This window comes from Dioscorea cayenensis, chromosome 9 (assembly GCF_009730915.1).
Source record: "Dioscorea cayenensis subsp. rotundata cultivar TDr96_F1 chromosome 9, TDr96_F1_v2_PseudoChromosome.rev07_lg8_w22 25.fasta, whole genome shotgun sequence".
Classification (NCBI taxonomy): domain Eukaryota; kingdom Viridiplantae; phylum Streptophyta; class Magnoliopsida; order Dioscoreales; family Dioscoreaceae; genus Dioscorea; species Dioscorea cayenensis.
Window position 1 is genome coordinate 5,329,039 of NC_052479.1, and position 25,889 is coordinate 5,354,927.

At 34.1% G+C, this 25,889-nt stretch overlaps 1 protein-coding gene and 1 long non-coding RNA gene across 7 annotated transcripts; both read right to left on the reverse strand.

The window, feature by feature from the left end:
* Window positions 1-8,229: 8,229 nt before the first annotated feature.
* On the reverse strand, window positions 8,230-14,263 carry LOC120269171. The gene is made up of 8 exons (XR_005539095.1): window positions 14,187-14,263; window positions 9,972-10,288; window positions 9,641-9,885; window positions 9,342-9,541; window positions 9,168-9,260; window positions 8,921-9,023; window positions 8,453-8,832; window positions 8,230-8,356 (listed from the first exon to the last, which is right to left on the reverse strand). It is a non-coding gene; the product is annotated as an uncharacterized LOC120269171 (long non-coding RNA).
* Window positions 14,264-14,373: 110 nt separating this feature from the next.
* Window positions 14,374-25,090, reverse strand: LOC120269169. Of its 6 annotated transcripts, none has more exons than XM_039276496.1 (12): window positions 24,874-25,090; window positions 20,936-24,347; window positions 20,726-20,836; window positions 20,439-20,523; window positions 16,498-18,897; window positions 16,103-16,411; window positions 15,926-16,031; window positions 15,159-15,847; window positions 14,877-14,936; window positions 14,690-14,775; window positions 14,553-14,610; window positions 14,378-14,408 (listed from the first exon to the last, which is right to left on the reverse strand). In XM_039276496.1, the coding sequence occupies exon 5, from the start codon at window positions 18,008-18,010 to the stop codon at window positions 16,883-16,885; it is 1,128 nt and encodes a 375-aa protein (XP_039132430.1). In that variant the 5' UTR covers window positions 18,011-18,897; window positions 20,439-20,523; window positions 20,726-20,836; window positions 20,936-24,347; window positions 24,874-25,090; the 3' UTR covers window positions 14,378-14,408; window positions 14,553-14,610; window positions 14,690-14,775; window positions 14,877-14,936; window positions 15,159-15,847; window positions 15,926-16,031; window positions 16,103-16,411; window positions 16,498-16,882. The 6 variants fall into 6 exon arrangements, 5 of the variants coding, with proteins under 5 accessions (XP_039132427.1, XP_039132430.1, XP_039132429.1 ...); XM_039276495.1 differs by having other exon boundaries at window positions 24,552-25,090; XM_039276494.1 differs by having other exon boundaries at window positions 15,159-15,399; window positions 15,494-15,847; window positions 20,936-25,090.
* Between the last annotated feature and the right edge of the window lie 799 nt (window positions 25,091-25,889).

Sequence of the window (25,889 nt, forward strand, 5' to 3'; positions counted from 1 at the left end):
AAAAAAAAACATGGTACCAAAAAAAAACATCAAATAATACTGAAATAAGAAACATCATTCATAATGCCACCTTCATTATATTCCATCACACACACCCATAAATGCTTTCCAGAATCCAATCAGGTGTCTACCTTTTTACTCTCAACCCACACACCCATGAATGCTTCCAAATCCACCATGTATTTTTCCTTTTTCCAAATGCTATCTATTTACCTTTCCTTCAATTGTTATCCACCCGCAATTCATCTCACATCTATTGTTATCGTCCACCACTAGTTCATTTTTTTACTTTGTTTTTCTTTTTTTGTAATCCTTCAGGGCAGTTATTCCAACCTCTATCCAACAACCCAATGTTGCAGAGTTGTACACCCGGTTATTTCTTCTTTCATTAGATTGGCCCAGATATTTTAAGATTACCATCTCTTTAATTTGCTAAAAAACCCCTCTCCACACTTATAATTTACTGCTGAAAAGTTACATTATTTCTTACCCTCCAAACGGAGTAGACACCTGCAGCTAGAGATGTTATTCTTATCCTTGCTAACAAGGATTTTCCTCCTATTTTCTTGATGTGCCAGCTAATTTCCCTTGTCCATGAGAAGGGTCTTCTCCTCACATTACTTGCCCACAATACTTTTATCCATATTGCTTTAGAGAAGCTACAATTAAAAAGCAAGTGTTCAATGTCCTCTGTTGCCGAATTACAAAGCACATACAAATCAAAGTATGTTGTGCTCCATTAGAGCAGCTTATCTCTAGTGAGTAGCTTTTTATGTATTGCTAACCACAGTATAAAAGAGTGTCTTGGAATGTTATTTGCCGACCAAACTAATCTTGCCCGGTTAACTCTTTCTTGTGGTTGTATGAAAGCTTTCAAAGTACTTTTCACAATGGCAGTTCCATGCCTATCCAACTTCCAGTTAATACAATTTGATTTATCATCAATAACTGCAAAGTGTCTATCAAGAAACTCCATAATTTCAGCCATTGTAGTGTTCCATCTAGCTAGCAATCTCCACTTTCCTTCCTGCCAAAATTCACATACAAGGGACTTCCTAGATATGTAAGGTTCTCTGAAATTGATGTTAGGAAATAGCTCTACAATGGATGATTCGGTACACCATGGATCAAATTAAAAGGAGAACTTCTTCCCATCTCCAAGTTAAATAATCAAACATTTTCTTTGCTATTTTTCTTAGTTTCAGAAGATTTCTCCAATTCCAACTACTATCTCCTGTTTTGGTAATTCCCTAGAAGCTGAGCTTGTCCAGTTTTACTTTAGTCTCCCACATTGCCCATAATGTTTGCTTTTCCTTGATCAGTTCCGAATATGTTTGATTTGTGTTGCCTGATTTCATAATGATACTGGTTCGATTCCCAAACCACCCACATTTTTATATTGACACACTAAAGACCATGCCACAAGGCCTCCTCTCTTTGAATCAGCTGATCCATGCCATAAAAACCTCATGCAATGTTTCTCCACTTCATGTACCACTGTTTTAGGCAGAATAAAAACTGAGCTCCAATATATGTGTAAACTAGCCAAAACTAAATTCACCAATTATAGTCTACCTACATATGACAGTGGTTTAGCAGTCCAACTTGCTATTCTAGCAGTAATTTTTTCAATTAGCTCCAAACAGTTCTCCCTCTTTAATCTTGTTGAAATTAGGAGAAATCCCAAGTATTTTACTGGTAGTTTCCCTTCTTTAAATCCCAGCACATCTAGTATTTGGATTCTAACAATCTATTCAATACCAGAAAAAAAGACAAAACTTTTCTGCAAATTGGGCAGGAAACCAGGGACCTCTTGGAAATGCTTCAATGTATTCTTAATCATCCCAATTGAATTAATATCTCCATTTGCAAATACAAATAAATCATCTGCAAGGCACAGATGACATAGCTTGCGGTTTTCATAACCTCTATGAAATTTAAATCCATTTCGAAACATCTTATTAAAATATTTGGTCAAGTTCTCCATACACAACACAAATAACAGTGGAGAAATTGGATCACCTTGCCTTAGCCCAGTTTTTCCAGGGAAATGCCCCTCCATCTGACCATTAATCATAATTGAGAACATGCACGACCTAACTAAATTAATGATCAGTCTGATGAAATGTTCAGGAAATCTAAAAGCCACGAAAACCTCTTCCAAGAAGTCCCATGATATAGAATCAAATGCTTTATGTAGATCAATTTTTAGAGCACAACAATTCAACTTGTTCCTATGATATACTCTGACTAATTCGCGGGTCAACATGATGTTATCTGAAATCAATCTCCCGGGTATGAATACTGGCTGGTTTAAATGAACTATATATCATTTAGAACATTTTTCAGCCTACCAGCCAGAATTTTAGATACCACTTTATATAGAACATTGCATCATAAAATCGGTCTAAAGTCACTAATTTTCTGTGGACTGATCAATTTAGGGATAAGTGTAATGATAATAGAATTTGCTTGTTTTAACATCACTCCAGTGGAGAAAAATTCTTGAACAGCCTGGTATACTTCCTTACCCACAATGCTCCAAGTTATTTTAAAAACATAGCTATTATACCCATCAAGACCAGGGCTTTTGTCATCCTTTATACTCCATAATGCCTCTTTTACCTCCTTCTCTGTTACCATTCTACAAAGAGAAAATCTGGCCTCATTAAGAACTACCTTTTTTGAAAATTCAAAGCTGTCAAAAATACCTCTTCTAACTTTTATAATGCCTAGAAAATTCTTGTAGTGTTCAAGTATACTCTCCTTTATAGCATTTTGGTCTGTACAAACCTCCCCACTAGACAGGATTAATTGGGTAATATAATTCATGGCTCATTTTCTGCAGGGATTTGAAAGAAAAATTTTGAATTTTGGTCTCTAGTTTGAATCCATTGGCATCTTGATTTTCATTTAAGAAAACTTTCCTCCCAATGAAGCATTTCCTGCATTTGTATAAGCATGCTCTTTTCCTCTTGTTGAATTGTCTCATTGAATGGATCAGCTTGTAGCCTCCCTTTGATTTTTTCTAAGTCATCTCTGTATTTTGAAGTTCTCCCTGATAGTTGATTAAAATTATTTCTGTTAAGACTCCTCAATTCAACCCAAAGTAATTTCAGTCTTTGGTACATTTTATACATGCTATTCCCACTCATAGGGATCTTCCATATCCTTTCAACTATTTTGAAAATCTCTGGGTGCTCAAACCACATGTTGAAAAATCTGAAAGTAACCTTCACTTTCATTATTGAATGTTGCATGTCAATTAACAAACCACAATGATCAGACACATTGGAATTAATTATAGAACACAGAGGACCCATTAAACTTTCATAATAAAGTTGATTTGCAAAACACCAAACCAATTTCCTAAAAATTCTTCTGTCCTTCTCTTGATCCTTTGTCCAAGTAAACTTAGGACTAGTATACTGCACCTCCACTAGGTTTAAGTCAAGGCTCTATCAAATGATTGCCAATCTTCGATAGTTTCATCCACATCTCTCTTCTAATCACATGGTTATATGACCCATACACACAAGTCCAATAAACAGTGAAATCTCCCATGGTAATCTTACAGTGTATAAATTGCAAGTTAACTTCCAATACCAGTAAATTGAATTGTCTAGGATCATAGATGACCCAAATTCTTCCTTGATCACTCATGGAGTATATATGTTCCATTTTCCATTGATGCAATTGTATTTTATTCCACACTGCATCCATATTTTCTGTTCTTAGTTTTGTTTCAAGAACTCCCATAACAACAAGTTTATATCTAGCAATCATTATTTTTACTTTTGATTGCTTTAGAGAGCTATTCAGCCCTCTAATATTCCAAGACATAATCACTTTTCAATGATTTTGGTAGGTCACCAATCATGCCTTTCCTACCTCCTTCATTGAGTTTATTCTCACTATACAAATTGACAATATCTCTTCCACCAACATCCTCACAGATATCAAAACTATTACTGCAAGTAGGCCCATAAGATAATAAATTATTGTTGATATTCATTTGATTTTGACACTCTGTAGGAGATTTATCTCCAGAATTTAATGCAATAATTGTTTCATCCTTTTTTGTAAGAACAGAAGTCATATCCCTCTTCGACAGAGTAACCTTCTGATCAATAGATTCATAGGTAGTATTAGAAATTTTTACTGCTTTCCCCTTGATAATTTCTGTCCATGTTGCCCCCTTATTACTTTGGACAATACTCTTATTAGTATTCACTGAGTTTTTCACCAATATGACTATTGTAGCCTGTCTTTCCTTCTCCTACACGATTTTAACATTCCCATCTTCCAAATTGTAGTCAGTTTTACTCTTCAATGTCCAGACTAATTTCTCTTGCTTTGTACACAGACAATTTTGCTTCAAATGTCCAAATTTCCTACAATTTGAACAAATAGAAGGTCCCCACTCATAAACCACTTTTTGTTGAAAAACAAAACCCTTTTCATCCACCAGGTCAATCATTTCAGGAAAATCACCTGAAGAATCCATTTCCACAAGTATCCTATCATATCCCAACTTCACTTAAGATAGAGTACATTTATCACAATACAATGGATTCCCTCAAACACTTCCAATTTTCATGAGTATGTTCTTTGTCCAGAATTCCCATGGTAATCCAAGAAGTTGTATCCAAATAGGAAGAGCATATGCATCAGTATCTAGATTTAGCCTTGGATGCCATTTTTTAAAACAATTGGATGATTATCAAATGTAAATGGGCCATCCTTCAATACTTGATCACAAGCTTCTTCATCTGAAAATTGAATTAAGAACAAATCAACATTTACTCTAAAAACATTCAGTACACCATACTTCCGCCATCTAGCTTGAAAAAAAAGCATTGAATCTCTCTAGTCGTGACTGTAAACCATATACACATCCAAGAAGAGTATTTCTCCATTGATTTTCTTCTTGAATTGCTTCATCAGAATGAAAATGAACAATCCTTTGCCCATGTTCTACAGATGGAGATACAAAATTCAATTCACTGCCTACCTCCTTTGTCCTATTGTCAGCAAACAAAGAAACCCAGTGTTTTGATTCATGGCCTTTACCACAATCATTAGAATAAAAAACAACCTCTACATTGCAATTGGATTTTGGAAGGCAATCACTACCCTTCAAATTCAAAATCACATCACCATTACCAGTTGTACTCTTTTCCAAATTTTTCAAAAGGGTTCCCAAACCTAGAGATTTCTCCTTCACAGCTTCATGCTCCTCATTCTCCTCTTCCACATTACTAGCATCCTTCAATTTAGATCTATCAACCACAGCAAAATCCTTCTAAATCACTAGCTTCCTTAATAAGAGTTTTACTTTTATTATTACAAATGGCTATATATACCCCAAAAAAAAAGCGGTACATAATATTTGGTTTTTTTTGTAAAGCCAAAGTGGAAAAAAAAAATATTAGCTCAAACAAATAGAATACAAACTAACCACAAATTAATGCCAAATGGAGAACACAAACTATTCCATTGAACTATATGGCCAAAACAACAATGAGATCTCATTCTCTCCAAAAAACCATCACCAATCCACGACCAATTCATTTTCTTTCTCAGCATCAACCAATCTACTACCAAGGTCTTCACCAATCAACATCCACTACTCAATCCACTAAATGAGCTAATCAATCTCAACTCAGCATAATCTGGAGGCCTAGTAAAATCAAATGATATCCACCAATCCTCAAGCTGCATAAGAAGAACCACAAATTAAATCAGGTTCCCCTAAGTCAATCACTAATTCAACAGACTAAAGTGCCAAACCAAATCACATTCATAATAACATTTCCAATTAATAGCAAACTGCCAAATCTCCGGATCAAAGTATATTGTGTTAGAATAAGGCTATATAGAATATAGAGAAAATGAAGAGATGAAGAGATGAAGAGAGGAAGAATCATCTTCATGTTGTGATGTATACAAGTATATATAGACACAAGAAGTAAAAGGCTAAAATGGGCTATATAGTAATGGGTTCTTTAACATATTGCAGAAAAATAAACCAACTACAATACTCAATGCATCCACCTGCTCATACAAACACAATCATATAAGTTGTGGCTCTACACAACAAATTTCAGCAGAATCACCTTTCTAATTTGTTTAAAAACTTGATCCACATTGAATAACTTTTGCTGAAAAATCAACATATTTCTTGCCTTCCAAATCAGATACAGAGTAGCAGCAAAGGCAGTTCTCCTTCTCTTAGAAAGTAAGGACTTACTAGTAGCATTCTTTTGTAACCAACTAACTTTTCTCTTCCAATTTAAAGCTTCTTTATGAATATTCATAGCTCTTAGTACTTTCACCCACACTACTTTAGAGAAATCACAACAAAAGAATAAATGGGATAATCCTCCTCGTCATTATTACAAAAAAAAAACATAATTTTTTGAATCAATAACTTTTCCAAGCAAATAATCTGTCCTTGTCAGCAGCTTCTTGTGTAATGCCAACCAGCAAATGAAAGCATGCCTAAGCACAATGCACTTAGACCACACCAACTTAGCCCAATAAACCTCCTGCACTGCAGGAATTAAATTTCTCCAATTACTGCCAATATTAAATTCACCTTTCTTATTAAGCTTCCTCAAAATATGATCTCTCTTATTTAAGGTAACAGAAAAATGCCCCTGTAAAATCCAAACTTGAACTAATGCAGGATATCCAGTGATTGGCAGATGCCAACCATCATCCCTCCAAAAGTCACTAACACATGCTTTCTTAGACAACTTGGTCCCTTTCATATTAATCCATGGAAACAAATCCATAATAGACCTCCCTTCATACCACGGGTCAAACCAGAAAGAAAACTTCCTGCCATCCCCCAATTTTTAAACAAAGAATTATTTAACCACACCCCTCAAATTGAGTAGCTGCCTCAGCTACTGTCCACATTTTTAGTAATCCCGTAAAAACTCAGCCTCTTCAATTTATTTTGAATCACACAAATAGACCATAATGTCTCATTCTCTTGCACAAGGTCCCATATATGCTTTGTGATAGCTGCTAGGTTCCATAATTGTAAAAAATTCACCCAACCCACCATTAGATTTGCTCTTGCAAACAACAGACCATTTAATTAGGCCTTCTCTATTACAGTCACCGGATCCATGTAAAAGAAACGATCTGCAAATTTTCTCTACCTCATGAACCATAGCCATAATGAGAAGGAAAACAGAACTCCAATAAACATCCATGCTTTTAAAAACAGAGTTAATCAATTGAAGTCTCCCAACATATGATAGAGATTTTGCAGCACAGTTCAATACTCTAGCAGAAATTCTGTCAATTAATACATGGCAATCCTCCTTCTTGAGTCTAGTCGAAAACAAAGGAAGTCCAAGATACTTCACTGGTAGATAACCCATTTTACAATTCAAGATAGAAATAATCTATTCTTTAACCACAAGTGTAACAGCAGAAAATTATATCCACTACACCATATGGTACTTTCAGCAGCATTTTTATCGGCTTTCAGCGGCGTTTATAAACGCCGCCAAATTTATGACCGCCGTTTTTCAAAAACGCCGCTTATGACGCCGCTAAAGAGAATGTCGGTATTTTAGCGGCATTTATCAAAATAAACACCGTCCTAATAGCGGCGTTTATATAGTAAACACCGGCAAAATTGGAAGCAAAGTATACATATATGAGCATCAAAATAGTGTTGTTTATTAAATAAATGCCGCTATTATCGCGGCAATTTTTAGCATGAACGCCGTGCAAAAGTGTGGTCTATAAATTTTAAAAAATGTAAATTTCGCGGCATTTATATAAATAAACGCCACTAAGTGACTGGCGTTTTCTTTTAAAATGCCACAAATTTAATGGGGTTTTTAAAGTAAAACGCCACTACTTTAGTGGCGTTTGTTTATATAAACGCTGCTATTTTAAGGCGTTTATTAAATAAACAACACTAGATTAATGGTGTTTTCAAGATAAACACCACTAGTTTACCCATCTTTTAAATGATGTGCTCTCCGCGGCATTTTGTATTGAAACGCCGCTAAATTTATTTTGAATATAATTCCTTTGATTTTGCAGTTTTATTTATGTGCATTTTTACAAAAACAATGGTACTACAAAGACCTGGAATTAACATTCAAAATAACAATAGTCACATAGTTATCTATACACCAATACACAATTGTTGATATTTAATAATTTCAAAAAAATTACAAGTTACAAAAGTCTTCGATATTAATTAGTACATAGTTAGGTTTGTGATTCTTGGCTTACTCCAAATAATATAAAAGAAAACAAAGATAAATAAAAATCCTCCATAGCTTGATGAATGCCATTACTCATCTCCAGAAGGCTGATTCTGCAATAAAAAAAAATTATAAGAAAAGATTCCACAATGTTTTTAAAATTATAACAAATAGATACAAACATAGTAACATTGCCACTTTCGAAATACCTGTGACTGAGAAGTTGAGACCAGCTGTGTCAACTCTAGGGAATAGTAACTCCAGGAAATCGAGTTTGTAAAAACCCAAGAAGAGCATTATATCAAGCACATTCTTGTGCACGTTCTTGCTCTCGCTCCTCTTTCAATTGTTGCATTTGTTGTTCCATTTGATTAAATCGCTCAACAAACTCGCTTGATTGGGCGCTTGAGGTAGTAGAATTTCTGCTAGTCGTACCCCTATAATAAGTTTTGAGTGTTGGACCCAATCCAAGCTCTCTTACTCGCCCACATCGTTCTTTTCCAATAACTTGTGTCAGAATTTCAGTTTCAACCATTTGCATATCCTCATCTACTGTTTCACATTCAACTAACTTCTCATTTGCTTTAACCTGTATATAATGAAAAAAATTATTTTAAAGTAGTCATATATTTCGCACCAAATTACGAATTAAGGAATACTTAAGACATAATTATTACCATAATTTGTTCAGTTTCCACATTCATGTGAGAACCATCCTTTTTGGTATGATTTGCTTTAAAAAATTCTGAGGCGTCCTACTTTTCTTCCACTGTTAACCTCCTACAAGTGTTTAAACAAAAAAATTGTTTGAATCACAAACATCAAGAGATAACTTGAAGACATCATTAAAATACAAATGAAAGTAAAAAAAACAACATTTTTAACTCACATGAACAATTTAATTCTTAATATATATTTGATTACCATTTCCTTTTCCTTTCTAGCAAAGCTCTTTAATCCAGAGGTATGAGTATATTTTTGTTGTTTTCTGCTAGCAACCCCAAGTCTTTCTGAATCCTACATAATGACATGTATACTAACTTAGAAATAAGAAAGATATGATAATTTTAGTAAGATAAGTAAAATACATATTAATACCTCTCCTTTATTTGAATACCAATAATCGACTAATTGTTCCCATTGCCATCGAATGGTTGCATTTGGATGTTTATCTTTGTTCGCTTGCAAACCATCTTCTCGTTTGAAATGATGCTTTTTCAAATCATGCTTATAATCTCTCCATTTCTTCCCAGAGACTTGAGCACATACTCTTTTGAAATTCCAAGAGAAAATCGTAACTAGTTGAAGACATTATAAACAATTTTGTTTATTAATGTAACTTGATGTTTGTATATTTATAGAAATAACATTTGAACAATTCAATTATGTGGGTTTACCTCAATAAATTTGAACAATTCATCCTTTCAATGTTTTTGGCACTTTATGCCAACTCTCATAATGGATGCCAATTTGTTGACCAGTTCGAGCAAGCATGCTGAGAAATCCAGCCAGTAGTTGTGCTTCGGGCCCAATTGGTTGTCCCAAATGATTTGCACTCACCACAATCCTCTCTTCTGGTGGTAATGACCACAAGTCTTTCAAAGTAGTTCGGCCTCTTTTTTTTGTTGTCCATTTCTATCAACTACAATAATTTACATATTAGTAGAAAATAAGAACATTAATGCAAATATAATAACTTATGATTAAGATTGAAGATATGAAACAAACCTGCATTTAAATTTTCTGCTTCAGTAACTGCGGGAACGTTCTCTAATCTAGTACTATTATTTTGGTTTGGCACTTGTTCATTATGATTTGAATTAGCTGAAAATGATGGGACTGAGCAGTGAGGAGCAACATGAAGTGTTGGAGCGGATCTATTAGAACCAATAGGGGCTGATGAATTGGAGTTGTTAGTGTTTGTCCATTCTAGCACCCACACCAGCGTCACACCCAGTACGATTATTTGGAGCATTATTTGGAGCCGGTTCTGACACGACCATTTTCATACACTTCAATTTTAATTTCGGCATCTTTTCTCTTATCTACATCATATAAACAAAAACATGTTACAAAATTCACAACAAGTACATGTATTTTGGAAGAACGTATTAAAAGAACGTATGATATGTAACTGATATCAATTTATTTTTGATAATTAAGTAGAATGCAATAGTTGCATGGATAAATACAAGTTTGTTAAAGTATCTGCTAGTTAGTTGGCTTGAGTTCTCTTACTCAAGAAATGAGGATTTAGTGACGAGTGCATATATCATACAAAAATGAGAACTCCTTATTTATTGTATAAAACCTTCATTGATGTCAATATTATTTGAAGAACATTATTATTATTACTATTGTTATTATTTTCTTATTCTACCAAAGGATTATCATTTTCTCCTCTCTATTGTTTGATGGAGTTATTATCTAGAATTAGTGAAATTAATTGCAATCTCAACTTCAATCCTTTTTTCAGGATGGTCATCCACCTTTGGGATGGTCAGACACTCTAGCATATCTTGTTCTACCTGTGTTACTTGTTGCTTCACAATATATTTTAGCCCAAGTCATGCAGCCATCACAGGTAATTAATTATGTTCTGAAATCTAAACAATGTCATTTTTGGTACCCTATTTACTCTAGGATGCAGGGAATACAACCCTCTATCAAATCCTATTTTATGATTTAGATGATCATTTTACTGAATTATAACAAACTTTCTTGCTATTTTTGCTGAACACCAGCATTATAGCGCAGACGATTCATGTGTATGTTAGAGAGATTAGTCATTAATTGAATATAGATATTTAATATGTTCAATTCATATGGTTAATAAGGGCATTGATGTGTTAATTGAACTAGACATTAATAATAAGACCTGTTAAATCAAATTGTTTGGCAATCCAATAAGGCAAATTTATGTGTTAATTGAACAATTGAAAGGAATTTCATACAACATGGTTTGCAATTTCAGTTTACATAATAAAAGAATATATATCATACACATGGGAAAAAAAATTGAACATGTACGCCCATCATAAGGGCATTCACAGTGAATCACATCACAATAGATTTGCATTTCATACACATAAGGACAACAATCACAGAAATGGAGGCCATGATGCATTAAATTGTTTGGCAATCTATGATATTTACAGTTCTACAACTTATTTGCAATTCATGTACAAAGAAAAAAAAAGGAACCATGGGATATGTCACAAATATATCTAAAGCATATCACTGAATGAAAAAAAAGGATAAGCATATCTAAAGCCTCTGGTTTGTTATAAATTCATATCTAAATCATATCAATAAATGAGAAATATTTGGAATTAATTCTAATTACTTAAACCTTATGGCATGTTATGACTTTCCCCCATTAAATTTTCCCCTATTCTTGCAATTCATATAATACCAAAAAAGCTTATGGTTCAATACATCAATAATACATCAATAATATGTCAATAATATGTTCAATTCATATAATGACACTCATCACACTCTAAGAAGTTTTTCTATCAATCATGGTTTTATATTTCAGTTTGGTTTTGACACTCATGACACTACAAGAAGTTTTTGTTTCAACATGGTTTTGTATTTCAGTTTAGTTTCATGGTTTTATATAATAGGAGATTACTTATCTGTGATTTGTGATGCTGATGAGGTAGTGTGTTTGTTGATGTAAGTATGACCACTTGTTATATTTTTGGATGTGATGGTTAGATATGGAATAAATCTACACGCACCATTTTTATGGAAGCTTCTTTCCTTTTGGTGGTGTGGTGGTATTTTCCCCAGCTTCCCGGGAAATGGGAAGATATACTCAAATGCAGGAAATGTTGTAGCTATGGCCTGAAAAACCTGATTATGTGATATGTAGAGAAGGAAATAAACCATATTTCACTTAATGTTGCTACTTTCAAATTTTCTATTGGGAGTGTATGGTTGAATTATGGTTTTATGTGTTCAAATAGACTAGGTGTTGGAGTTTTATGTGTTCAAATATACCAGGTTTTGGGAATATTATTGATGACCTATACCAGAGCAAACCAAGTTAGAAAATTCAGATCTGATTAACCTAACTCAAGTTCAACAGAACTTCTCCAACAAAATTATACAGTCATTACTATATAATGTCTACATTCTTAATAGTTTTCAATCAATTAAACTATTCAACCTAAGAGAGAGTATAATCAGAGAAAAGCCTGGCTCCTCCAAAAGCTAAAATCAATTATAGCACTTTTTGTTGATGACAAAAATAATGGTGCAAAGTAGTAGCTGACATAACCAAAATGAATTATAGTTTGCATTCATCTGAGAAAAAAAATACAGTGCAGACACATGATAAAATGTAAGATTTGGTGCATAAATTGAGAAGACGAGGAAATAAAAAGAAAGGTGTTATTTAAGACATTGCAACAACAGATAAATGTTTTTGAACTTGCAATGAAATCACCTGAAACTCGACAGAAACTAGATCATAGGCTGGACTCTATAGTGCATCTCTGCTAGATAGGATTTTTATTGAGAAGCATAGTTAATTAAGTGACCATCCATAAAGCATGCATGTACCAGAGTTCTCATCCATAATAGTTTGAGAATTGTTTAAACTATCAAAAGCTAGCGTCACACAATGAGCTAAATAGATTTGACTGCTTAATTTCAGTATGTTGTTAACTCTTCATGCATATAAATCCAATGAGCTTTCACTAGGCATCTCAAATAATAATGATCCAAATATGGAGAAGAGGATGAGATGTTAAAGATCCAGAACTCATCTAATAGCCATGGACTCAGGAATTTTCATGAACTCAAACTTTAGATACCAGCAGAACAAAAGAGAAATGAACAAACCATTGAAGCAAATCTTACCAACTTAAGCATGAATGGAATGAATAATTTTAACTTATTTGCAAAGAGAAACTCTATTTGGAAAAAAGAAAATGCAAAGTGGGCAAAAGTTTTTTGAAAAACAGTTTATCATTCAAAACTCATTTTCTAATCTTACATGAGAGCCACATATACGGTACACATGCAGAGTTTTCTTTTAATTTTTTGGGTGCTAAGAAATATTAAAAAATGTTCCAACTTCCAAGCAGATGGATTGGAAAGCCTCATCTTTTGTATTTCTGGTACAATGTTTACCCGGCCTTAAAATGTTAAGGCAAATCAATTATACAGCCAGGCAAAAGCTGCTAAAGTTGACAGTCCAAAGCATGACAGTAAATGGGCTCAAAATTATTTTGGGTTCCATATTTTTAATCCTCAAACTTAGATAGAAAGCACAGAAAACAGTTTCCACTAAAAAGAAATGGATTGAAGCTCCCAAAATTCTTAAAACTTTATGGATCTCCTGGGAAAATGGGAGACTGAGCACTCAGTTTGGTATATTGGCTCATATTTTATAAAACACTTTGAGAAAACTTTGCAAAACGAAACCTTCACTGATATCCAACTAAAAATAATTGGGATGAGAGTTGTAGACTGCATGTCTTAGAAAAACATTTTTACAAAACATCACTAAAATAAAAATTCAAATCATGATATCAATATTAAGAAAACAAGTATGAACAGAAAGTTGATAAATCAGGATAAAGGATGAATTTTTTGTCAAACCACTCTCTAAATGCTTTTATGGGAGAAAACAATGCCATTGAAGTGGTTGTAAAGGAGCTGGGGACCTTTACTGATATTATTTCAGGTCAAACAGGAGAATAAATTATATCGTACATCACAGATTCTTTAGCACATCTTATATTACTGAAATCATGGCAATATCAAGTTTCCAAGAACATCATAATACTGAATAATGATGATGATAAGGAAGATGATGACGATGACATTTTGAGCGTGCCAAAATCAAACAGAATTGAGCAAAATGGCAGCAAACCAATAAGAATATAGATGATCACAGGAGTATAGCATGTTTCAGATTCTGATTACCTAGTGTTGTCCCAGTGTCGGCGCTATTCTTCCTAGTAACAACCAGACAGCAATAGAAGCAATAGAAGCAGAACGCAACTGAATAATGGAAAAAAAATATGAAGCTTGAAAGGATAAAGCTTTAATGACGGAAACTTTAAAACAATGAATCTGAGAACTATTGCAAGGATAAAGTTGGTAATCAGACAGATCTGAACAATCCAAATGAAGCTTAAAAGTTTCCTGCAAAGAAAGTCTCAGTAAAAACCACAAGAAATTGGAAGATTCTAATATATATCATATATATATTGAGAAGGTATATATATATATATATCTTTTCAATTAAACCAAGAATCCTTGGTTTTGAAGAATTAGAACATTTTCCACCTTCTGGTTGAATAATGTTATCGCCTTCCTGTTCAAGTGCTTCTACCAGGTTTACCTGCTTTTTCAACAAAAAGATGGCATTAGACGAAAAAAATTTAGATGACTGAAAAACTCTGATTTAAAATTATAACATTTACCTGATCAAGAAGAATTAATGTGTGTGCAGTGACAGCAGTGTTGTGAATGGAAGAATCTTATTTGTTTCTTGTGTTAGCTTTACTATCTGCATATTTATCAGACAAGAAAAACAGAAGAATATGTTTGATAACATTTATTTCTTTGTTTATGAACTAATGATACTTATAGGAAGACTTTTATTGGTACCTGATCTAAAGATAGCTAAATGCCCATCTCATAGAAGATATCGTAGTTTCCAATTTCAACCTGTATTTATAAAACATTGTTTGAATAATTATATATATGCACATAACAAGTAAACTACAAGAACAACAATATATATCATATATATGCAAAGATGAAGAAGACATTACAAACAAGTGAACTTCTTAATTGACAGAACCATGAGATTGAACATTAACAGATGACAGTACAAAGATGTGACCAAGTCAAGTATGAAAAAGACATTACAAACAAGATATGGCTTACCTTAAAAATCAAGTAAAGTCATTACAATTGGTATAAGACATTGCTAACTGTCAAAAGTCATAAATGTCCTCGTCAACATCTTCACTGGCCCATTGACCGTCATCATTATCATTGAAGATACTCTCATGAGAAGAAGGTAAACATTCAGTCCGAGGTCCATCATCTGTTGTTTCATCACCCATGTCATACACTTCCCTTGGTTGATTACGTATCACAACAAACCAACCAGTTTCTTTAGGATCTTCAGAATAAAAAACTTGCTTCACTTGTGATGAAAACACATAAGGCTCATCGAGGATATGTTTACTAGTGTGAATCGTGCGAGAGAAATTTACCATTGTAAATCCATATCTATCTTTCTTGAGCCCCCTACTATTATTCACATCAGCCCAATCACAACGAAATAACACAACCTTGAACTTGTTAAAGTAGTCTAACTCAATTATATCATTTAGCACCCCATAGGAGTCAACATTTCCTTCCAATGGATTAGCATCCCTAGCACTGGCATAGCTCATTGTCGAAGAAGTAACAAGACATCCAGAATTTTGAGTTCGCCTCAATCTTTCTCGAGCTTTAGTATGGAATCAAAATCCATTAATGACGAGTCATTTATATCTCTTAACAATCCTATTTGGACCTTGTGCAAGAAATTTAATTTCTTCTGACACATTTTTTCCATGAGAAACCTATACAAGTTACATGAATCCAATTATAAAAATACTAATAGAGAATTGTTCAAGTTATAAGATTTTCTAGTTGCTTACCATTTCTCCCAACCATTCATGAAAAGTTTCAGTAAATTTCCTATCAAGATCACGAGCATTTGAACGTCGACCTCTTGTTTGATCTTTCAAAATATTTCTATACTCACTACAAGTAATGATGAAAAATGTTAAAAACTTCTAACACACCAAATAAGAAATGTGAAGTATTTAACTTACATTTGGAGTGATTCAATAGCTTTATAGTGAAATAACACATAACGATGTGCTTGCGTCCATGATCTATCATCTAACTGTGCTAATTCAACTTTCCCTATTGGTTCTCCACCACTTTCAAATAAATACGACTTTGCAAGTAGCTCATGTTGCACTTGTGTTAAATTTCTCCTAGGTCTATCAAATATCGTTTCAACATCAACCAAATACCTAGAACAAAAAGTGACACATTCTTCTGCTAAAAATCCTTCAGCAATAGATCCTTCAGGATATCGTTTATTCCGAACATAAGATTTTAACTTGAGCAAAAACCTACAACAGAATTGTTGTGATTGTTAACCTATAGAAGTTTGATTGACAAGAAATTATAATAAATTAATGTTTTAGCAAAATAATACCTCTCGATTGGATACATCCATCGATAATACACAGGTCCACCGATTTTGGCCTCCATTGGTAGATGGACAACCAAGTGCACCATTACAGTAAAGAATGCAGGTGGGAAAATCTTTTCTAAATGACACAAAACTATTGTTGCTCTATATTGAAGGTTGACAAGATCTTCCACCTTAAGAACTTTACTGCAAATAATTTTGAATATGTTACAAAGCTCTGAAATGGCGTGAGTCACTTGCTTTGACATGGATGACCTCAAAGCAATTGGAAGCAAATCATGCAGCAATATGTGATAATCATGCGATTTTAAAGACTGAAGTTTTCGCTCCTTCTGATTTACACATTTTGATATATTTGAAGAGTGAGCATCTGGGACTTTTATAGTCTTCAAGACTTGACAAAATAGGTCTTTTTCTTTTTTGTCATGGAGAAAGAAGCAGGTGGTAGTCTTGTTTTGCCATTGGGAAGATATTGAGGATGAAGCTCTCGACGAATTCCCATGTCAACCAAATCAAGTCTGCATTTTAGATTATCTTTTGATTTCCCATCAACATTAAGAAGTGTTCCAACAATATTTTCACAAACATTCTTCTCAATGTGCATCACATCCAAGTTATGGCGAAGCAGGTTGTGCTGCCAATATGGTAAATCAAAGAATATGCTTCTCTTCTTCCACAAAGCTGCTTTAGTTGATTCCTCTTCTTGTACTTCGTCATCATCAATTTCCAAGTCAATATCAGATACTTGTTGTGGTCTTTTCTTCGCTTTGTTATTATTGTTTGATTTTTTTAGTTTGCTTTTTCCATGCTTTCCATAATAAAATTGCAACTCTTTCAACATTAATAAAATATCATATCCAGTAGTAACTGAAGGAGCTCCACGCATCTCTACATTACCATCAAACAGATATTTCTGAGATTTGTATGGATGATTATGTTCTAGCCACCGCCGATGTGCCATATAACAAAACTTCTGGCCATTAGTTAACCATTGTGAAGAAGTTTCTGCAGCACAAGAAGGACAAGCATATTTCCCTTTAGTGCTCCAACCTGATAAATTTGCGTAAGCAGAGAAATCATTAATAGTCCATAACAAGGCAGCCCGCATATTGAAATATCTCCTTACAGATGCATCGTACGTCTCTACACCAACCCATAATTGCTTTAACTCTTTAATAAGAGGTTGTAAGTAGATGTCAATATTGTCTCCAGGACCTTTGTCTCCAGGAATAATCATTGACAAAAGAAAAGAAGTTTGTTTCATCCCACTCCACGGTGGCAAGTTATAAGGAATCAACACCACTGGCCAAGTGCTATAAGAAGTACTTAATAATTTGAATGGGTTAAACCCATCCGAAGAAAGACGAAGCCTAACATTTCTAAGATCAAAAGCGGAGTCAGGATATCTTGCATCAAATGATTTCCATGCCTCAGCATCAGCAGGGTGTCGTAACAGTTCATCATTGGTCCGACCATTAGCATGCCAGATAATATCAGCAGAAGTCTTAGTCGACATGAAAAGTCTCTACAGTCATGGTATTAATGGAAAATACCGTAAAACCTTCGCAGGTCTCTTGTGAACCACTTCATTGTCATCATTCAAACGTTCACCAGAATCAGTAGAAACCCAGCGAGAACGACCACAAATATGACAAGATTGCTTACCTTCATTATGTTCCCAATATAGCATGCAGTCATTTGGACAACTATGAATTTTTTCATCCCAAGACCCAAATCCTTAATAACTTTCTTCGACTCATGACTACTTTCAGGAATTGCGGCCGAGGGAAAAAATTCTTGTAAAAATTCAATCAAGTGGTCAAGGCCTTTAGCAGTCATCCCGCACATGCATTTCAGATGGAAAAGTCGAATGCAAAAATACAATCTAGAATGATGCGATCCCTCATAAAGTTTGTCGTTCATATCTTCAAGCAACTTGTAAAACTTTGCCGCTTCTTTAGAAGGTTGTTCATCAACTTCTATAGGAGCTTCACCTCCATCATTCACCTCAACATTGAATTCATCGGCAGTAGATGGTAGGCCCTCGTTATCAACTTGATGGGTGTTGAAAGCATCCCGCAATAATTCTTCCAAACTATTTGGTCTTGTACGAGAAGTTTGGAAGTGAGGATTAGAGTTTGATGGAGATGTAAATGTGTTTGTTGGCTCATGGATAGGTGACGGTACACGCTCTCCATGAAAAAACCAACATGTGTAACCTTGTAGAATGCCATCACAAACTAAATGTTCAAGCACTGTTTCACGTGTTTGCCAATGGATATTCACACACTTTATGCAAGGGCAAATGATCCTATCATCTTCACTTGAGTTGGCAAATGCAAAATTGAGAAATTGTTCGACTCCATCTTCGTATTCTTGACTCAATCGTGACTTACGCCATTTCTGCTTAATATATTAAAAAATTATTCACAATATTCTAAATGAAAGCATATTTCACCTTAACACATTAAGATATACATCAAGGTGAAACTATAGAATTTTTACTTTGTAGCTATTTTTTAATTGATGTAAACACATTGGGTCTTATAAATCAAGGTGAAACTATGGAAAACATAATCTAACAAAGAAGGGAATAATTCACATGACTCATAAGTGAGAAGGGAATATCATTCCTTTTCCATGCACTAGTTTATTGGAATGAAGTTTTAATGATGAAGAAAATTACAATTATTCCATAATGCTTCTTTTTCTAACATAAATATTTAAAGATAAAAGAGATTACTATATATGATGGTCATACATGTTTCACATGTTAATTTGTTCTTGCTTCGAACTTCTCTAGAAACTTCATCTTTTTCTTTGAAAAATCGTTAAATACACACACACACACACACACACAAAGTTATCAATCTGTTTAATATAAACAAGACCTACTTTTTATTTACAATTTAGATAAGTCATTATAAACACACATATATTATTATTAGATTTTACTCATGGCTTAATCATGTATTAAGATAGAGTGAACTCTTCAATCTAAGGCCCGTATCTTAAATAAGAGTGAAATACTTGAACACATGTTTCAATAAAAAAAACTAACAAATTAATGCTTCAAGAAAAGGCCAATAACAACAAACGTTTACACATGCATGATGAGAATGCATGCATAACATTGTTATCTTAGAAAAAGGTGATTAGATATATATGGAATATCCTTGCTAATTGCATGTCATGCATGTATATCAGCCCAATTTGTCACCACCGTATAATCATGTAAATACAGACACTGATATATATGTGCACGATAGATATAGATAAAGTATATGGCATATGGCATACATATATATACATCTTTGTAAATTTCTAATGAATAAAGAATGAATAATTTCCCAAAACTAAAAACTTCTAGTATAGTTATGACATTTTGAGCAACATATATAACAAGTAGTGTTGCAATACCGTCTTTGACATTCTTGAGGACTCTAATTGACATCTTTTTAAATTTTAATTTTTAATTTTATAGTGCATAGATAATATAGACGGCTTAGAATTCCATAAATATTATAGACAATTACTTTCTATAGAAAACCAAACAAGCTTATCTCAATTCATGATTATGTTTTTGATACTAAAATAAGGATTGGACAGGTCTCTCTCGTGTTGATTCTCTACGTGATTTGGCACATCAATGATAAAGGACTCAATATACAGCAAACCAGAGATGCTGATATGTGAATAATGACTTAAAAAAGAGATTCCATTTCTTAATGTTAAAAAAAAAAGATTGAAACTATCTCCCTCCTATTGATTCCCTATAAAATTCGCCACATCAACAAGAAAAGAGTTCAAGATACAGCATTAAAGAGATGTTGATATGTGAATAAAGATTCAACCCACATGAAATATCTGAGAAACAAAATCAAGAACCATCATTCAAACCTTAATGTTCACAAAATTAAAAAAACAAAACAAAGAACCCATACATGCAATACCCCGGCTATCTCGACCACTCCCTCAAAAGCTCAGTGAATTGCTTCACCCCTCGATTCTTACACTGGTCTCCAATCCCTGTTCCAAAGAAGAGCATCGAGATTCATCCATACATCCGATAATTCCCAAGAACCACACAAGACAATAATAAAAAAGAAAAAAAAAACAGTTGTTCGAGTTATGGAGTATATCTTAATATTCTCATTATATTTCCACATTGCAGTGAAGAAATAGTTGCAAGGAGAGGGAATAATGCCTTAAGATAAAGCTCACAACTTACACAATCGAAGGTTATGCCGTGATTCCAATGAAGACGAAGCTCATCAGCGTTCAGCGATTCCGGTAGCTCCGACGAGTACTCACGGTGGCGGCGGCGGCCTTCTTCAAAACCCTAAAAAAATAGCTCAAATAATTAATTCTTCCCAAACAAAAACCCAATCAACCACATGAAATCCATAATCAAATAATATACCAAGGGGGAAATGATCACCTTAGGAACTCGATAGCTTCAATTGTGCTCAAGAAGTAAAAGAAGACAGGGCGAAAGGAGAACAACGTGCGGTGTGGAGAGAAATAAAGAAGAAACAAGGGGAGAGAAATCGAAAGAAAAAGTTTTAATCTTTACATTAAACTTTACCGGCGTTTATTAATATAAACGCTGTTATATAAATTTTATTTTCGCAGATAATTTTAACCCCAATAACCCCAACAATGCCGCCATATCAATATATATCCCTCGCGTTTACTAAAATAATCACTGCTAAATTAAATATATATTTTCCACATGTTAAATTCTCCAAGCCCATAAATTATCTTACCGGCGTTTTATTATATAAGAGCCACCAAATAAAATAAACGCCACTAATAAAAATTAAATTTTTGAACTTTAATTACTCTTATTTCCCGAATTAATTTGGCGGCGTGTATTTCAAGAAACGCCTCTATGTTACCTGCGTTTTTAAAAAAAACGCCGCTAATGTAAATCTTTTTCCAAGCGAAAATTATTTAAAACCCGGAAAGAATATGGCGGCGTTTATGTCTAAAAAACGCCGCTAAATAAATTATATTGGCGGGGTTTTTCATAAACGCCACTAAATAAACGCCGCAGAAGCCCTACTTTGGTGTAGTGATCATATTCTTATGTAAATTAGGTTGAAGTCCAGATATAGTTTTAAAGTGTTGAATGATTGATTGAATAATCATAATTGATCCAACATCCCCACTAGAAAAACAAATAGATCATCCGCAAAACACAGATGATTTAACTTCATCTCATGGCAGTGCTTATGAAAAACAAACTTTTGAGTTGCAGCTTTATTAAGAACCCTTGTAAAGTATCCATGCACAACACAAATAATAGAGGAGATATTGGATCTCCTTATCTCAGGCCTTGTTTCCCTTGAAAATACCCCTCCAACTGTCCATTTATCATAATTGAAAACATGCAAGACCTCACAGAATTCATAACTAGCATGATGAAATGTGGTAGAAATCTAAAAGCAATCAATATCTCTTCAGAAAGTCCCATGAAAAATAGTCATATGCTTTTTGGAAGTACACTTTAATATCATAATAGGAGTCTTTCTCCCTATGATATCCCCTGACTAGTTCATGAGCTAACAAAATATTGTCTGCAATTCTTCTACTTAGAATGAATGCAGATTGATTGTGACTCAGAATATGATTCAATATGCCTCTCAACCTACTTGAAAGGATTTTAGAAATGATCTTGTAGATCACATTTCAATAGGATATTGGCCGATACTCATTCAATGTTTGCAGACTAGAAACCTTAGGAATAAGGGTAATGAAAGTTGAATTGGCTTGCCTTAACATAGCCCATTCCTAAAATAATCCTTAATAGCTGCAATAATATTAGGGCCCACAATACTCCACGATTTTTTGAAGAAAAAACTATTGAAACCATCAGGTCCAGGGCTTTTATCATTCTTGATACTCCACAGAGCCTCCTGTACCTCTTGAACAGATACCTCCTTGTCTAAAATTCCCCACAAATTACTAGGTACAACCTTCTCATGAAAAATAGAAGCATCAAATTTACCATTCCTTGAGTGAGCATGGCCAAAACTCCTTATAATACTTCAGAATTGCCTCAAAGATAGAGGATTGGTCACAACATATATATAACTCCATTTTTCAATGTTAACTGAGATATAAAATTCTTAGCTTTCCTTTATTGCATCATGCGAAAGAAGAATTTTGAATTTTGATCTCCTTCTCTAATTCATTGGCATCTTGATTTTTGCTTTAAAAAATTTTCCTCCCAAGCCAATAGTTGTTGTAATTGCAACACTTGAGATTTCTGTTTTCTCTGTACATCCAAATTGAAAGGACCAGTCAACAATTGGCTCCGGATATTTTCAAGACCACATCTATACTTCGTACTCTATCTAAGATCATACCAAAAGCACTACTATTAAGTTGTCTCAATTCAACCCTTAGAAGTTTTAACTTTTGGTAGACCCAAAACATATTCCCACCATCAATTTAGGTACCCCACACTCTCTGAACAACTTTAAAGAAATTTGGATGCTCACAACACATGCTAAAGAATCAGAAGTGAGCCTTAATCCTCTTGCAACCTTTACCAAATTTTACCAGCAAACTGCAATGATCAAATACACCTGAATTCAACACCGAGCATAGGCTATCACCCCACCTGTTAAGCCACATAAGATTACTGAAGTACCAATCAATTTTCCTATAGGTCCTTCAAACACCCTCTTGAAAGTTTGTCTAAGTGAACCTTGGCCCAATCATAGGCACTGCCTCTTGCAAATCTAGATTCAATAGACACTCCTGAAAATCATTTGTTGCCTCAATATTAATAGGAATCCCACCAATTTTATCACCATTACTTAATACAGCATTAAAATCCCCCTGAATAAGCCAAGGAGCATCAACATTCCTGCCAAGCCTTCTTAGATCTTGCCATAATAGCTTCCTAGAAGACATATCATAGGACCCATACACACAAGTCCAGAAAAAAAATCTTATTGTGCCAAATGATCCTACAATGAATAAATTATAAGCCATATTCCACAACAAACAACTGTGCTATATTAGGATCAAATAAAACCCATATCCTCCCCATATCACTACTAGAGTAGTTGTGCATTAGCTTCCAATTTGGAAACCTCAACCTAGCAAACACATTATCTACATTCATTTCACCTACTCTTGTCTCCAAAACACCCATAATATTGAGCTTTTACTTCGGAAGCATTGCTTTAATTTCAGCTTGTTTAAGCATATTATTCAATCCTCTAATATTCCAAGACATAATCATCTTTTAACACTTTTGAGAGAGAAGACTTCCTACCTCTCTTACCATCCACCACAGTAAGCTTAGAAGTACATTCCTTCTTACCAACATCCAAAAGCTCAAATTGATTACTACAACTAGGCACATTATAAGATATCCCATATTGCAAGGAAACAAACGGCTTTTCCTTTAATTCCTGAACACCAACCAAACCAGTAGGGAAATCTCCCCCAATAGAAGAAGCCTCCACAACTTTGGAAGGGTCTAAGCTAGGAGATTTGTTCCCACTCCCAGAATTAGAATTGGAAATATCTGGCACACCATTAACAGATACTTCCTTCCTTACATCACATAGCCATACATGAAGAATAGACCTCTTCTGTACTTCTGCATCTAGAGCACCAATGGAATTACTGTCAGCAGGATCTCTAGATTGACCTCCAGCCTCATCCTTTTGACTTGCCAACCCCTCAAAATGACTAGTATTTACAGCAGAGGCTCCAAACACCACAAGCTCCCCTTTCCCCTCTTATCCTGAGAGTGCTTATCTTTAAATTTCCACACAGATTTTTGCTTTTTCATCAAACCACAATCTTGCTTTGAATGCCCAAATTTCCTGCAGTGATAACATACAATAGGCCACCACTCAAACACAATCTTTTGAGAAAAACCAGTACTATTTTCATTTTGCAATTCAATAACTTCAAGGAAACTCCCCATAAGCACATCCATATCAACAAGAATACGAGCATAACCCAATTACATCAAAGACAAAGTACACTTATCACATTGAAGGGGAACACCACAATTCAAACACTACCTATTTTGCTCGGCATTAAAGGAGACCAAAATTCCCACAGTAGACCAGGGTGTAGAATCCAAGAAGGCAAAGAGAAAACTGATGAAATATCTGAACTCATCCTCGACTACCACTTCTTCAAAATAAGAGGTCAATTATCAAAAGAAAATGGCTCACCCTTCAATAGCTGATTACACCCCTCTTCCTTATTTAAAATGGAAAAGAAACAACTTCGAATTCACCTTAGAAATAGATAATAAACCATACTTCTTCCACCTAATCATAGCAAAATTAAAAAAGACAGTCTCTCAAGCCTTGGCTGTAACCCATACACACAGCTTACCAGTGTATTCCTCCACCTTGACTCCTGTTGTTTTACATCAGCCGAATGAAATCGGGCAACTCTCTGTCCATTAGAGACAGCAAGTGGAACAAACCTCAATTCACTACCCAAATCTTTATGTCGATTATCAGAAAACAAAGCAACCCAAGGTTTCTCAATCACAGGATTCTTATCACAAAACAAAGCAACCCATGAGAGCGGTTCAAGCTGAGCAAACACACAATTAATTGAATTTTCAAGAATAAACTAACAAAAAATCCTAAAATATATTGTATTGAAAAGTGTCTTGTAAAATTGACTTATTATAATTTTGAAACTAATTAAAGTTAAAATTAGCAACCGATTAGGATTAGGATTTCTTAGCCACATGCATGCATATATGTGGTTGTATGTCTGTATGTATATATATATATATATAAAGCACCCATCTTCTTTTGAAGAAATTAATCAAGAGATTGGTGATGTATTAAGCTTTCTTATATACCTCTTCTTCCACTAGTGATTATCTAATTTTTTAAGTTAATCTTTAATTACTTGTAATAAGAAATGCCTATAATTTTCTTCATGGAGTTGCAACAAGTTTAAATAACCTATATTAATTATTTGTTAGGAATATACTTTACATTTCAAAGTTTCTCTTCTAAATGTTCAAGTAATTATATAGATGAAATCGGTGAAATTAATACCAAAATTAATGAATAGTTTATTTCTCTTTATAAAATCCCAAGTACATGGTCATACAACAACTATTATATATATCAATAGACATATTACAATTAATTAAGGAAGAAAAAAACAAATACAAACAATAAATTATAATGAACAAATTTATTATATCACTTGTGCACTTTGGCAATAGCTCCATGGCCAGCACCAGGGCTTGGCCCTGCGTCCTTGATCCCACCCAAAGTGTTCATGTTTGTGAAGAAGCTAACCTTCATTGATTCACGATCAACGCTACTCTCCGCCATGTTTAATGGCCTTGCATAAGCTAAGAACATCATCATGCATGCAAT